This window comes from Oncorhynchus clarkii, chromosome 1 (assembly GCF_045791955.1).
Source record: "Oncorhynchus clarkii lewisi isolate Uvic-CL-2024 chromosome 1, UVic_Ocla_1.0, whole genome shotgun sequence".
Taxonomy (NCBI): domain Eukaryota; kingdom Metazoa; phylum Chordata; class Actinopteri; order Salmoniformes; family Salmonidae; genus Oncorhynchus; species Oncorhynchus clarkii.
In genome coordinates, this window is record NC_092147.1 from 68082584 (window position 1) to 68099203 (window position 16620).

Consider the following 16620-nt stretch of genomic DNA (forward strand, 5'->3'; position numbering starts at 1 on the left):
GGACACCGATCCCGAATACATTTTAAGTCCTAGGGGCTTTAGTAATGGTCTCTATTTCCAAAATGCATATGTCAGATGTTTATTAAATTGAAGAACTGATAATTTGTTCAATGCAGAAAACACACCTGTTCTTAATTTATCCAGATATGGGTCTATTCACATCAATTAAGTAATAGGCCTACCTGACCTCTTTGAAACGATAGTATTCCGTAAATGTAACCTAATAACGAGTGATGTTGGAGGGCACAGGGTTATTTCCTTATAGCCTATGTTTTGGAACTAGCCTATTTTGACGACTTAAACTGACAATTTATTTCAACTGGAAAGGTTATTTTATCTAGCTGCAGGGACCAAGGCCCTCTGTGTTGAGTGGAATCTGTATGATTTGTTAAGTGTAGTTGGAGGCGCTGGGTTTTCCACCCGGGGCAACAGAAAGAGACATTCGTCTAGCTTTAAGGGGGCGTCTGGGAAAGTGGTTCACCTAGTTGGCCTGCTCTTGGGAGAGGCGGTGACAAGCCCCATCCTTAGTCCTGGAAGAGGAGCCATGGCATCTGTCCTCCCGCTCAACACTTTAACTGGGCGGAGAGAGGGATAGGGAAAGGTGGCGGGAGGAGTAGAAATGAAGAGGGGGGTAGACAAACAAGTTGAGGAATGCATAGAAATGGGAATGGAGCAACAAATGGAACATATTCAATCCCTGCTGCAGATGGAACTCTGAGATATCTTGCCTCTGAATCACAGGCAGAGAGGCACATGCAGATATGCACTGCATGGTTATATCAGCATCGTCCATTATTACCATTCAACCTTGGTAGCTACATCGCTGTAAATCAAAGCCAGACGGTGGCCACATTCTACATGGCCATTCTGCAGAGCTGGTTTGGGTTGAGGATTATACCTGTATCTACAGTATACATCTATGACCCCTGTGTTTCCCTCTGTATTAGGACCTGCATTTGCATGAAAACGCCTGTTTGACTACTGAGGAGCCTGACCGCCGCTGTATGACTCATACTGACAGGGACATGGAAGGGAGGGAGTGAGGTAATTGGGTAGGCGGAGGAGGGAAACATCAGCTGCGTTGAAGTCTCTCTCCCCCACCTGGAGGATGAAGTCAGTCAGCCTGCCTGTGAAACTCCAGTCTGGCTCTGATCTCATCAGAACCTAGGAGAGACGGCAACAAGATGGATCAGCCCTGCCTCAGCGTGCACCGAGGGCTCTGTGTGGACTGAGGCACCAGGGCATGGGAGTGGGGCATCTAAACATTGATACTGGTGCCATTGTGGCTATTGTGAGCAGTGCAGCGAAAGCCCTAATTTCCTCAACAATGGGAGGTAGCCCTAGAGAGCCTAGGGCAGGGGTATTGAGGAGAATGGTACTGGCCTTTTTATGGTGGCACACTGCAGAAAACCCCCACCTCTCCCGCATGCAGTTATGATAATGTTGGATGAGAAGAGGCACTGGCACTGAATATAGCACTGGCTCTTGTAGTGAGTAGCAGAGTATTGGGATACTCTGACCGTGTGATACATCCTGTCAGTTTGACCGTCATAGTCTGTTTTCCGTGTCTGACACAACACATCGTTCTAACGTCTTGTCTTTATGCGCTCAATGTTCCGGCACAATCAAGGAAAGAAAACAGCAGATGAACACAGTGGCTTGTGTGAAAAAACCCCATCTGCTGCGCTGACACCTCCAGTGCCCAGCCAGATCTATGCATCAACACAGCTAGCGTTGAAATCTGCTCCAGTTTGAGAGGTCGCCAGGCGCCGCAGCCAACCTGTCACTGCTGCTGGGCCACTGCACCCAGGAGGGAGTTACTGATGCCAGTCCTGCTGCCAAACACATTGCTTTAATGTTAAGGACATGTTATGTTTGCCTGTGAGCATCTCTGCTGATGTTTTCACATAAGGGGATGTCAGATTCTGAAAGCAATCTATCCCAATATTTGCCCTCACAAATGGAATGATATAAATGGAATGATATAGTAACATGGAAGAATTTAGGCTTTTCACCATACATTTTAATAGAAAATTGTTCACTGAGATGTTTGCTAATGGTCATAGTGCATCTTCTAAAAATCTAAGTCCTCTGTATTCTCCCACGTGATGGTTGATTGAGCATGACTAAAACACCTGACACCTGAAACATGTGACTCAAACACAGGTGTTGGTTCTCCTGCGCTTTGCACCTCTCGCTGTTGACAGATTGAGTGCCCAAAGCCCCCAATGTTGTGTGAACTGTGAAGAAATTACTTGGCTTGGTTGTTGTGCTATTCCCTTTTGCCCTCTGTGGTGGGTATATTGACTGCTCTGTCCTTCACACTCACTTTCACCGCAGTGCTTGGCAACAAATCACTGGTGAAACACATGGCATATTATCTATTGTTTATGTATAAAGGAGTATCGTTGATTAATTGGTTTTGCCAGGGTGCGCAACAGAGTTTTCCTCTCTTACTACAGCTGACATTTGTCATTTAGCAGACGCTCTTATCCAGAGCGACATAGTTAGTGCATTCATCTTAAGATATCTTTGTGTATATATAGTGTAGCTATGTGGACCCCTCTTCAAATGAGTTATGAGTATTTCAGCCACACCCGTTGCAGACAGTTGTGATAAAATCGGGCACCCAGCCATGTAATCGCCATAGACAAACATTGGCAGTAGAATGGCCCGTACTGAAGAGCTCAGTGACTTTCAATGTGGCACCGTCATAGGATGCCACCTTTCCAACAAGTCAGTACGTCAAATTTCTGCCCAGCTAGAGCTGTCCCGGTCAACTAAGTGCTGTTATTGTGAAGTGGAAACGTCTAGGAGCAACAATGGCTCAGCCGCGAAGTGGTAGGCCACACAAGCTCCCAGAACGGGACCTCCGACTGCTGAAGCACGCAGTGTGTAAAAATCATCTGTCCTTGGTTGCAACACTCCCTACCAAGTTTCAAACTGCCTCAGCACAAGAACTGTTCGTCTGGAGGTTCATGAAATGGGTTTCCATGGCCGAGCATGCGCAAGGCCTTCATCTGGCAGCACGACGGATGATTCTGGGTTTGGCGGATGCCAGGTGTACGCTACCTGCCCGAATGCAGTGCCAACTTTGAAGTTTGTTGAATGAGGAATGGTCTGGGGCTGTTTTTTCATGGTTCGGGCTAGGCCCCTCAGTTCCAGTGAAGGGAAATCTTAACGCTACAGCATACAATGACATTCTAGATGATTCTGTGCTTCCAACTTTGTGGCAACAGTTTGGGGAAGGACCTTTCCTGTTTCAGCAATTTCCTGTTTCAGCAAGGCCATGTGCACCATACAGAAATGGTTTGAATAACTCAGGGTTGAGGTTCTTCCACACAATCAAACACCTTTGGGATGAATTGGAACGCCGACCTTGAGCCTGACCTAATCGCTCAACATCAGTGCCTGACCTCACTAATGCTCTTGTGGCTGAGTCCCCGCTCCAATGTTCCAACATCTAGTGGAAAGCCTTTCCAGAAGAGTGGAGGCTGATAGCAGCAAAGGGGGGACCAACTCCATATTAATGCCCATGGTTTTGGAATGAGATGTTCAATGAACAGGTGTCCACACACTTCTGGTTATGTAGTGTAGGTGAGACAACCACATATCACAGGCATAGTAAGTACACTTTTCCTCAAAGTAGTAATCAGCAAAGTCAAAGCTAGGAAAGGGGGAGTGGGGTGGGTGGGATCAATTGTAAGGGAGTGTTTTTTTCTCTTTTTTTTTCTCTCTCTCGGGGGTCTAGGTGAGGGGGGTTATTTAAGATACTCTTTGAAGAGGTACGGCTTTTTGGGCAGGGACACTGCTGTCCTAGCTTCAGAGGAAAGCTGGTTCCAACGTTGTGGTGCCAGGACTGTGAAGAGCTTGAACTGGGCTGAGCGGGAGCTTCCCTCCCGTAGGGGTGCGAGGGCCAATAGACCAGAGGTGGCCGAACTGAGTCCTCGGGTTGGGGTGTAGTGTTTGAGCAGAGCCTGAAGGGAGGGGCGGTTCACATTGCTGCTCTGTAGGTAAGCATCATGATCTTGTAGTGGATGCGTGCTTCGACTGGAAGTCAGGAGTGTGCGGAGGAACGGAGTGACATGGGAGAACATGGGAAGGTTGAGGTAGGGTTGTACTCTACGGATGTTGTATGAACCTGCAGGATCGAGTCACTGCTTTGATGTTTGCAGAGAACAACAGGGTGTTGTCCAGGGTCACGCCAAGGTTCTTTGCACACTTGGAGGGCGACATTGTGGAGTTGTCAACCTTGATGGAGAGGTTTTTTAGCGGGTAGACCTTCCATGAGAGGAAGAGCAGCTTTGTGTTGTCGAGGATGAGCATGAGGTGGTGGACCAACATCCAAGCGGAGATATGAGTCGAGTGTATCAAGGAGTCAAGCTCATTGAGTAACTCTCCAAGGGCACCTGGTGGGCAATGGATGACAACAATATTAAGCTTGAGTCGACAAGTGACATTGACGGCATGGAATTCAATGAGCAGATGGATAGGTGAGAGAATCTCCAGTTAGGAGAAATGAGTAGCCGTGGCCAGATGCTCTTTGACTACGAGACAGAACCTAGTCAGATGAGGAAAGAGCAGCTAGAGTAGCAGTGTTCTCTGGAATGATCCATGTCTCCATCAGGGCCAAAAGGTCAAGGGACTGAAGGGCAGCATATCAAATTTAAGAAATAGTGGGAATGAGACTGAAGGGAATCCCCCATGAAACCCCATTTTCTGTTTCACCTTCCCCTTAGTTTCAGGGTGGTTTGAGCTCATTAAGTCAACTTGTTTGCCCATTGGATTATCCTATTGTGTAGACCTGCCACTAGGTCAGTAGTAGCAGACCACTGTTTAAGATTGTTCTGCTTAATTATAGTTGAGCTCTGCTTTAAACGGGAGTTCACTTTTCTGTGTGTGTGTGTGTGTGTGTGTGTGTGTGTGTGTGTGTATGAAGGGTGGCAAACAAACAGCCAATCCAAATTCCAGAGATGCAGCCAGTGAAAGACCACACAATCCTGTTTACTACTTTGTGAGGTGTGAAAGGCATGCAGTTTGGAAAGGGGATTTTTACAATCCATTTTCTCTCTCTCATACGCTTTGCTGTTGGTTTTGAGTTGACACTGAGGATCGGATACAATAATGTACACTATTTCAACACTGACTGTTATTGTGGTCTCTCTTTGGCCTCTTTCACCCGACAATAACATTTCCTGAGAATGAATAAATCAGTCAGTGTTCATTCTAACAAGGCCCGAATAACAGACCTAATAAAAGGATTAGCAGTAAACCCATAAGATATATGCTCATTTGTCCTGTGTTGGCCCATGCTAATCTTCCGATGTCATGCTGCAAGGGTCGTGATCAGTAGGTATGAAATAGAAAACGTTTTGAGGCTAAGTGAAATGGGTGGGGAGGTACAGTATTACCTGATCCGAATATTGTGCCCTGTCAAGGATGTTTGTTTCAGAGCAGATCCCATTCTCCCTGGCAACCTAGCAATGCAAAGGGATTGGTCACGACACCTATTCACTCTGTTTGTTTTCTCCTATCCAAATTTGAAATTGGGCAAGGACTTTTCTTCACCTTCACTTTCATCCCCCTCTGTTCCTTTGTCATCATCTTAACTACCGTCCGTCAAGGTGTCGCAGCTCTAACCCAACACGGCTGTTGTGGTGTTATGTTATCCTTACAAAAGTGCCCCCTCCCGTTGTACATGTCACAACAGCCCAGGAAGCTCATTTCCTGGTGTGAAATAGCTGCAGTGAAGGTGACACACAAGGCGCAGAGTAAATCTCTCTGGCATGGGCGCATGCTGCCTCATAAATGTTGAATGGAGGAACGCGAGGGTACGTGGCGTCATGAATTATACACATTAGGAGCCGGGGATCATTTCCACACCGCGCACAGCCTTGAGCGAGACTAAACTGATAGGACGAAGCCAAAACACCTTTTCTCTTCTCCGCTGTCCATTTGTCTCTTTTAATGTGTCTCCTCGAGGTCTCTCTCGCTCTGTGTTGCAGACCAATGACCTCATGGTAATGGTCTGCAGGTGCACTGAGCTCTTATTGACCTCTGGATGGTCTTCAATGGAGTTTTAGGAGTAGATGAGATGTGCCGTCTTTTGGTGCTAAAATACGATGTAGGGTGGTCGGTTTTGAGAACTTGAAAGATGTAAAAAATAAAAATAAAAAAGCATTTAAAAATTAAATTAAAATAAATTTACTCAACTGATAATAGCTTATTAAATCTATGCAAATTATTCTATATTTAACTGAAATATGTAGTCTTATTATCCTTTTACCTCATCTTCTCTGCAGTAATGAAGTATGAGTCTCTGTTCTCTGAGGGAACCCTCCGGAACCTGTCCATCCAGTTCCACTTGGAATGTGGCTACACGTCTCTGACCTACTATGAGTACAACCCAGCCAAGGAGCACTTTCAACGGGCCAAGGAACTCTCTGGCCTAGATATGAACATGATAGGTAGGTACAGTAGGCTTGGACCAGTCTCAACATACAGTAACAGCTTGACTGTTTAGAAGGCCTACAGTTTTGGTCAGGGAAGTGTATGTGTAACATGGTAATTGGATGAGGTCTTCGCTTCATGCAGGTGCTCTGGGCAAACGGACTCGCTTCCAGCAGAACTTCCTTGCCCAGCTGATCCTGGATGTCAAGCGTAAGGAAGACATCCCAGCCCCTGAGCCAGACAGTGAGCTGACCCTCTCCCCCACCCCACTGGCCAGCCTGCCCAAGGTAAGCACTCTACACCTTTCACCCTCGCTCACATTGGGCGACACATCCAGTGTGATACTCAGTGTCAACAGCAGAGGGGGATCTCCACCCCTCAATAACTGATGTGATATTCTGTAGTGATGGAGGCCTTGGAAAATCAGGACGAAAGTGACTGCAGGGAGAATTCCCATTCTCTCTTTCCTCAGTGAGACGTTGGTGGGGGGTAGGTTTATTGCTTTCTAGAACGGCTGTTCGGCCTCATTTGTCAGGTCAGGCGTAGCCAGTGTACATGCCGAGCTTGCCTTTGGCTTGGCGGAGAGGGAGGACAAGTTTTTTTGTGGGCTATTTTCAGGAGACCCGTTCCTCAAGTCAGATCCCTAGATACTTGTTTTGAAACTTTATAATATTATTTTATGGCATGTTACCGGCAACCGCATTACTTTCCGTTCATTGGATAATGACCTTACCCTCTGAGACTCACAGTACTGAGAATGGTCCAGTTACCATTAGTACTACCATTCTACCATTTTACTGATTTATGCATATCCCATGGATGGGGTGTGCAGTACAGAACTGGGATATGTTGCGATTCCCTCCGTTTTGTGGGTCACTGAACATGGGTGCAGTGCTATGATGTCACTGAATCAAGGATGACGACTAGAGCCCGACGATATAGGATTTTTGGGTCTGTTACCGATTTTTAGTTAGGCAAAAGTCACTGATTTACAGATATATCTGCCGATTAGGGATGTTAATCAGTTAGCTGCCGAAAATACATTTGACCGTTCATGCTTATCGGTCAAAAGGTTAATTTGCATCATTTGGTGGAATTGGCCCTTGTGTATTTTTGTTACTCATCATGCATTTGATTTATCACATGTGCACAGCATTCAGAGCCTAGTGTGAGGAGCTGAATAGCCTACCACCTGTCAGACAGCGTGCGCGTGGCTCTTCATGAAGCCTGTAGGTTACTGGAGTGAAACCTGTTTTTGTAAGCCCAGTCACTGAGCAAGAAATGAAAATTCTAAATACAATCTTGTTAAAAACGTTGTTTGCCACGATGAAAAAGCTATTTTTTTCCTCCACAATCTCAACTCGTAAAGCACGCCTCCCATTCGCCACTGGGATGCGTAGGCTATAGCCTGCCTACGGTTGACTATCAGCTCGTCACCCACCACTTTGTAATGCTAGATTGAAGCGATATAATTGTTTAAAACCTGAACATTGTACTTTACTTCAAATAATGAGGCATGTTTTACCTGGCTTCAAAGTAGCCATGTGAAAATCCATCTGTAGGAACGTGGAGGCAATTATTTTATAAAGACTTCCTCATGCCATTCTTCCATTGGTTTTCATATCAACTATCTTTCATTGTCCATAGGCCAAAGTGACAATCCTAGTCATATTAGCAGCCTATTATTGTAGTTCTGTTATATTCCCCCTAATGGAGATTTTCATCTCTGTCACATATGGAACTGCTCGCATGAGGTGCGCTGTTTAGGACTGTGTTTTCCGCAAATTGCATTTTGGCAAATGTTTGAAAATTGCTAGAGTTGCATGTTCAATAATAGTCTATAGTCTTTTGACTGTAAGACGATAGGCTTGCTATTGTTGCATGTTTCCATCAAGTTGTTAATGAAAAATGTCTGGTCCTTGTATGCATGCATGGTATCAGAGGAAGAAGAGAGATGTTTCACTTGCCAAAATCTGTACAATGCGTTTCTGTGGGCTTATTCTGGGCCTACGCTTGTCGCCTGCCTTCTCGCCTTGGGACGACTCCCATTGTTAGGGTGGAGACAAAAGCATCTCGTCATTATATACAGACCTCTGATAGTATTTTCAGTTGGTCACCTCATTTTACTGTTTAATTTACATTTTTTATTTACCGTTTGTTGACCGGTTAATGGCGGTCAGTTAAAAAAATATATATAGTTTTTTTAAAGAGGTGGAATGATTTATTTATTTTTACACATTGTTCTCCGAAGATTAATAGATGCACTAAATTATGATTTTTTAACTAAATATGTCAAATTACATTTAACTTTTGGTTATATGATGACCACCAAAAAGTAATCATATCCTCTAAATACAAAACACTAGTTCAGTTTTCCACATTAGGTACAACTTCAATATTTGTTCTAGAAGAATGCATTCGGTTTTGTGCTGAAGCACTACAAGAACACTAATAAACAAGGACTGAATGAAAATAACTGTCTCAAAGTATATCTGAAACGGCGCTGTTCACAAGTTCAAACTATGCAATGAAATGCAGTAACATGCAGTTTGTAATGTCACCACTAGATGTCATCAGCATTTGTATGGAGTAGATTGCCTACAGTGCTTTACAACAATCTAATGTCATGTAAAGAAAAGTATTATGGCAACCCCACAATGAAATATTGTTCCGGCAAATACACGCTAGCTGTTCATTGCGAAAATGTTTTCTCATGAATGTAAACACATGGTCTGAATCGTAGATATACTCTAACTGTCTTTCTTTTTGCAGATTGTGTATTTAGGAGAAAAAAAAACAAATAAGCCCACTAACATAATAGGCCCAGATAGTAACTGTGTTATTTTTGTATCAAGGATGAGTCCACTTTGGCACATAAGAAACAGTTTGCTTGCTAGTTAGGCGAACTACCTTACTGACAAGACAAAGCCTACAGCTAGCCAGCTAATGTTAAGTAAGCATGTGATGAGTACAGGCCTGCTGGCTTGGTGAAGTTTACTTCTGATTATTTACTGGTTGAAATACGCTGTCGCTGGCTGTGGCAAGCTACTCAGTGTCGAACCGCCATGCCCACGATGTTCAATGAGCTGCTTGTTGAACAACTCAAAAAATTACTGCAAATGAGCAGACATATTTGTTTGTTCTATGTACTGTATATAAATAACAAATATTTCTATGCAAGGCTAGTATCGGCTGATATCAGTCAAACTATTTATCGGTCGGGCTCTAGTGACGACAGGATGCTAGGTGATTGGCCAGCACGCCCGTGGAGCGGCTGTCGGTGCAGGAAAGAGCCACGTATCCAAAGGACCCCGAGAGAGTGGAAACAAGCTGCACTGTGCACGCCTGTCAGCTGTGCATGAATCAGACCCCAGACCCACTGACTCTCTCGGTCTCACACACACACACACACACACACACACCCCCTACCTGATTCTCCATATCCACTCTGCTCGCCACTGCAATGCACCTCAACCCCAGGCTTCATGATCTGAGGAGACTCCTCTCGCCACCGATTTGCTCTCAAGTTCTCTGTTCTAAATGAGATGAATTGTGAAGCTACATAGTATGGTTACACAGATATGTGATCTGGGTAGGCATTCTATCGCTATACTGTACATTTGAGATTTTAGTAATTTAGCAGACGCTCTTGTCCAGACCAGTTTACAATAAGTGAGTTAATCTTAAGATACACTACATGTCCAAAAGTGTGGGGACACCTGCTCATCAAACATCTCATTCCAAAACCATGGGCATTAATATGGAGATGGTCCACCCTTTGCTGCTATCAGCCTCCACTCTTCTGGGAAGCTTTTCACTAGATGTTGGAACATTGCTATGGGGATTCCATTCAGCCACGAGCATTAGTGAGGCCTGGCTTGCAGTCGGCATTCCAATTCATCACTAAAGTGTTCAATGGGGTTGAGGTCAGGGCTCTGTGCAGGCCAGTCAAGTTCTTCCTCGCCGATTTCGACAAACCATTTCTGTATGGACCTTGCTTTGTGCATGGGGGCATTGTCAAACTGACAGGTAGCGTTCGCCTGGCATCTGCTAAAACCAGAATCGTCCGTTGAGATGGTGAAGCGTTTCCACTGCTCCCGAGTCCAATGGCGGCGAGGTATTTAAGATGCTCTTTCAATGTTTTCGTAAGATGGGCAGGGACTCTCCTGTCCTGACTTTAGAAGGAAGCTTGTTCCACCGTTGGGATGCCAGGACAGAGAAGAGCTTTGACTGGGCTGTGCGGGAGCTGCCCTCCTGTAGGGGAGGGAGGGCAAAGAGGCCAAGGTTGGTGGAACGGAGTGCTCTGGTTGGGATGTAGTGTTTGAGAAAGCCTGAAGGCAAGGAGGGGTATTAACCCCTTGCTGCTCTGTAGGCAAGCACCAGGGTCTTGAAGATGATGCAAGCTTCGACTGGAAGCCAGTGGAGTGTGCTGTACAGTCTAGGCTTCATCCTTGAATCCATACTCATTTTGAATGGGCCCCGAACTGCAGTGCGTGAAGTGTGGAAGATATATTTTTTTGATGAACGATATTGATTTTTGTTTTCAATAGATTTTTGCTGAGATGTACAGCATGGAGGGTATTACTTAGAATGTAATGCGCATTGAATAACTATTGCCCTGCATTACCCTGACCTGAGCTATTTTTTTTTATACCATGAACCCTTTAACCTGTGCACAAGAATGAAGCATCTGAGCCCAGTAGATTGATTTGAAGATTAGAGAAAGCAGGCAGCTCTGTCATGGACATGGTGATTTTATGATCCAGCGGCATCACGCGATGATCTGACACTCCTGTCCAGGGACATTCTCCAAGCCAAGCATGTGGGCTAGTCACCTGCTGACACTTCAGGGGCTAAGCTTTCTTCTGCTGTTTATCTAATCCATCTGACTCTGTCATCATCTCAGCCCTGTCTCTCCCTGCTAGAACAATCAAATATCCAGTCAGTAGAGCCACACAGCAGTGGAGAGCAGAGGTGAGGCAGACAGCGCCCAGCTGTTTAACTCTCACCCTGGGCCCAAACCGTGTCACTCCCCCCATGATGAAGTGCCTATTAGAGGCCCATGGCATAGTGGGTTCACACACACACACACTAAAAAGTATGGCCAGTGGAAAGGCTCTACAAGCACAAGGGGCCCCAAGGTGGGTGTTTGAGACCCTGGTTTGGGCTGAACCCTACCCAACAATGTCAAGGGACAAAGGGGAAGGAGGGTGTTTGCTGAATGTCACACACACAGACGTACTCACAAACATGCAGACTTTCCAGATGGAATGAGGGGAGAGAAAGCAGAGGGGGCTGTTATTTTGTTTTACAAGTCTTCAACTTGTGATTTGTCTTGGTGTCCCTCGTATTTCTATCCTGCTGGGGTTCTGCTTGTACCTATACTAAACCAGACTCCACCGACCCCTCTGGTCCTGTTGCCAGTGGTGTGTGTGTGTGGAGGCTTCACTCATTGTCCTCTTGAACATCTACTGTAAAAATGACAAACAGTGGGCCACTTGTGTATGTAAACTTGTGACTTCAACTGTACATAGCGTTGTCCGACCAACATATTTTGCTGCATAACATCCTATCGAATGATTCTCTTCCCAACAGCCAAATTGGCAGAACACATTACTCTGCAGCAGATAAAAAACCTCAAACCCTTTGACAGGGCTCCAGGCTAACATTTTCCCCAGTGCCACCAACTTTTTTGAGTTGGTGTCACCAGCCCACGATTTGGTCGCACATTTTTTTTCTTCTTCACAGCGTCACACAATATAATTTATCATTCATCTTTTGAAGTCATTCAGTGCTTTAGACTGTGTAATAGACTACTGATATGGTAGGCTATTCAATAAACAAGTTGTTTCATCTAACGTGTCCAAGCAGGAATTCATAAAGCAACCTAATCCAAAGACTGTCATGAATTGTGATTTGAATTGTGAGTTGACAATAAGGTATTATGTTTTACTGTTAAAATAGGGCTCCAGAATTTTCTGAAATTTCCTACATTATTATGTGCGCTAATATCATAGGCTAATGCATTTTGGGGCTTATTCACCACGTGAAGAAGTGGATACACAAAACACATTAGATAGCTTGTTAACACTAAGTATAATACCCACCACTAGTAGTCATGTATTAATCTAACAGTAAATATAATAACACAAGTAGTCATGTATTAATCTAACAGTAAATATAATACCACTAGTAGTCATGTATTAATCTAAGTATAATACCACAAGTAGTCATGTATTAATCTAACAGTAAATATAATACCACCACAAGTAGTCATGTATTAATCTAACAGTAAATATAATACCACCACAAGTAGTCATGTATTAATCTAACAGTAAATATAATACCACCACTAGTAGTCATGTATTAATCTAACAGTAAATATAATACCACCACAAGTAGTCATGTATTAATCTAACAGTAAATATAATACCACCACTAGTAGTCATGTATTAATCTAACAGTAAATATAATACCACAAGTAGTCATGTATTAATCTAACAGTAAATATAATACCACCGCTAGTAGTCATGTATTAATCTAACAGTAAATATAATACCACCACAAGTAGTCATGTATTAATCTAACAGTAAATATAATACCCACCACTAGTAGTCATGTATTAATCTAACAGTAAATATAATACCACCACTAGTAGTCATGTTTTAATCTAACAGTAAATATAATACCACCACTAGTACTCATGTATTAATCTAACAGTAAATATAATACCTCTAGTAGTCATGTATTAATCTAACAGTAAATATAATACCACCACTAGTAGTCATGTATTAATCTAACAGTAAATATAATACCACCACTAGTAGTCATGTAATAATCTAACAGTAAATATAATACCTCTAGTAGTCATGTATTAATCTAACAGTAAATATAATACCACCCACCACTAGTAGTCATGTATTAATCTAACAGTAAATATAATACCACCCACCACTAGTAGTCATGTATTAATCTAACAGTAAATATAATACCACCACTAGTAGTCATGTATTAATCTAACAGTAAATATAATACCACCTCTAGTAGTCATGTATTAATCTAACAGTAAATATAATACCACCACTAGTAGTCATGTATTAATCTAACAGTAAATATAATACCACCTCTAGTAGTCATGTATTAATCTAACAGTAAATATAATACCACCTCTAGTAGTCATGTATTAATCTAACAGTAAATATAATACCACCTCTAGTAGTCATGTATTAATCTAACAGTAAATATAATACCACCTCTAGTAGTCATGTATTAGTCTAACAGTAAATATAATACCACCTCTAGTAGTCATGTATTAATCTAACAGTAAATATAATACCACCACTAGTAGTCATGTATTAATCTAACAGTAAATATAATACCACCACAAGTAGTCATGTATTAATCTAACAGTAAATATAATACCACCCACCACTAGTAGTCATGTATTAATCTAACAGTAAATATAATACCACCCACCACTAGTAGTCATGTATTAATCTAACAGTAAATATAATACCACCTCTAGTAGTCATGTATTAATCTAACAGTAAATATAATACCACCTCTAGTAGTCATGTATTAATCTAACAGTAAATATATACCACCACTAGTAGTCATGTATTAATCTAACAGTAAATGTTGTCCTAAAAAACATTGCAGTTCTGGCCTACTATCCTATGCACTCACAATGGCCGATGCGCAATTGTTAATTTTGCACGCTTTGCATCATAAAGCCGTATCAAATATATTTTATTGTAAAATAGTTGCTTTTGAGCTCAATAATAGATAAATAAAATTAAACCCGGCTCGCCACAGGAGTCGCTAGAGGAGTCGGTAGAGCGCGTGGGACAAGTCCGTCCCAGCCGGCCAAACCCTCCCCTAACCCGGATGATGCTGGGCCAATTGTGCGTCGCCTCATGGGTCTCCAGGTCACGGCTGGCTTCGAAACAGCCTGGGATCGAACCGTAAAGGGAAATCTTACTGCTACAACATACATTGACATTCTAGATGATACTGTGCTTCCAGCTTTGAGGCAACAGTTTGGGGAAGGCCCTTTCCTTTTTCAGCATGACAATACCCCTGTGCAGCGAGGTCCATTTTCAAATGGTTTGTCGAGATCAGTGTGTGATCGCACAACATCGGTGCCCGACCTCACTAATGTCCTTGTGGCTGAATGAAGCAATTTCCTGCAGCAATGTTCCACCATCTAGTGGAAAGCCTTCCCAGAAGAGTGGAGGTTGTTATAGCAGCCAAGGGGTGGCCAACACCATATTAATACCCATGATTTTAGAACAAGTTTTTTGACGAGTAGTTGTCCACATTCTTTTGGTCATGCGCTGTATATTGTACTCAAAGTTATCATTTAAAGTGTTGTAAGTAGTGGTCTGATAGGTTGTAGCAAACTACTTGCTAGCATTATCAATCTGTTATTAGCCTACCTATATATTGGGATGATGCGCTTTCAGATGTCTCTTGAGGTCAATTCCCATAGAAAGGTTGCATTCGGGTTACAGTAAGTAAAGTGGCCCCAAACATGGCCCTCTTTTCAACCGGGAGCTTTTTTTTTAACTGGGAGAGTACCCACTTCATGTGCCCTATTTGCATCAATGATTTGTTGCCGCCAAATTGCAAATAACACTGAAAGGATCTCAATCATTCAACTCTTATAGTCGACTTACTCGTCAGATTTTAGTCATTTAGTCTCATTTTCCTCAACCCAAGTGAAAAATATTTGTATTTTTAGTTTTTTTTGGGGGGGGGGGTTATTTATTCAGTTATCGTCTCTTCAATTGCCACTGAAAGAAGAGGTGCTTGACAAATTTCTGTCACTATTTTAGAAATTAACACAGTACTGGACATTCCATACAATGACTGATCCTTCGTCCTCCTTTCTGTGGGGTGGATCCTGCTTGCTCCTGGGCTCTGCTTCTCAGACCACTAATGCTCTCATTACAGGCTGGGGGGGCTCAATCAAGCCCATCATTAGCCAGAGCTTACTGGCTGGCTGGAACGGAGAGACAGAGAAATAGCACCACACAACATAGGCAGCAAGGTGAGACCCCAGTGGCAATTGACCCCGTCTTCCTCTGAGATAAGACCTTGTCAATGGCATGAACAAACTCTTATACCATGAAATACTTACTTTCAATTTGAGCTGAGGAATGCCAACCCGGTATGTGAAATGTAAGAACCAATGACTGCGTGAGAGGTATGTGCATGGTACAAATACTCTGGATACTGTATTTAAGAAATACCAAGTGTACCCACCCAGTATTACTGTAATAGCGTGCGCTAAGCGTAGCCACACACTTTCTGTGTACTTTGATCAATTGCCAAGTCTACGTTGTAATATGCAGATAAAGCACTGTCTGTCAAAAAAGGAATTAGGATTCATTCTTCAACAAAAGCAGGTTCCTGAATTGTGACATGTGTTCGTTCTGTCCTATGGAACATTGCGTGTCATGCACCATTGAGGGTTTCAGTCAGAGAAATTCAGATAAAGTAGAGGCACTTAATGCAAAAAGACAATCTGGGATTAAGCTCCAGATTTGCCACAGATGGCTGGTTCTTTTATCAGCTGGTGAGGGAAAGCAGACGGAGGTAAAACAATTAGGAGAACATCACAGGGAAGGGGGGAATTACAATAGGGAAAGCAAATGGAACAACTATTTTGGTTTTGAACATTTTAACTGTCTCTGTGATATCTGGAGTGGATGCAGGTGAATGCATGATAAAAAACCTCCACTGAGTCAGGCAGCTGTCCTGTAGAAGGCTTAGTTTGGTGGGCTGACCTTTGTTTTCCTAAGTGTGGGTCCTTGTGTGTAACCATGGGTGTGTATTCTGACCCAGACACCTGGCGGACAGGTGCAGCCCGTGACGCAGGGCATCGTTAGCTTCCTCTTTTTAAAGGGCCACAGGGAACCAGGAACTCTGGACTTCCAAACCCTTCAAGATGGTGTCATTTTCCTCGGTGTTCCTGACAGTTAAACCCTACGCTGTGTTAAGTGAGTGGTTGGGTGAGTGCATCCATGTGTTCACAAGCTGTGCATGGCAGCAGACTTTTTTTGTTCTTTTTTTTTTTGAAGCAAGACGTTTCGATTTTTCTCCCGGATCCAAATCTAAAGGGTCCAGCCACATTCCAATTACATAAGACAAAAAAAGAGAAAAGTA

At 43.3% G+C, this 16620-nt stretch overlaps 1 protein-coding gene across 1 annotated transcript in view; it reads left to right on the top strand.

The window, feature by feature from the left end:
* The window catches only part of LOC139411241 (tetratricopeptide repeat domain 27), a 116877-nt gene that overhangs the window by 31156 nt on the left and 69101 nt on the right, over positions 1–16620 (top strand). The window contains exons 6-7 of the mRNA XM_071157277.1: positions 6303–6467; positions 6595–6737. Of these exons, the coding sequence (XP_071013378.1) occupies positions 6303–6467; positions 6595–6737 (308 nt within the window). The remainder of the gene's footprint in view (positions 1–6302; positions 6468–6594; positions 6738–16620) is intronic.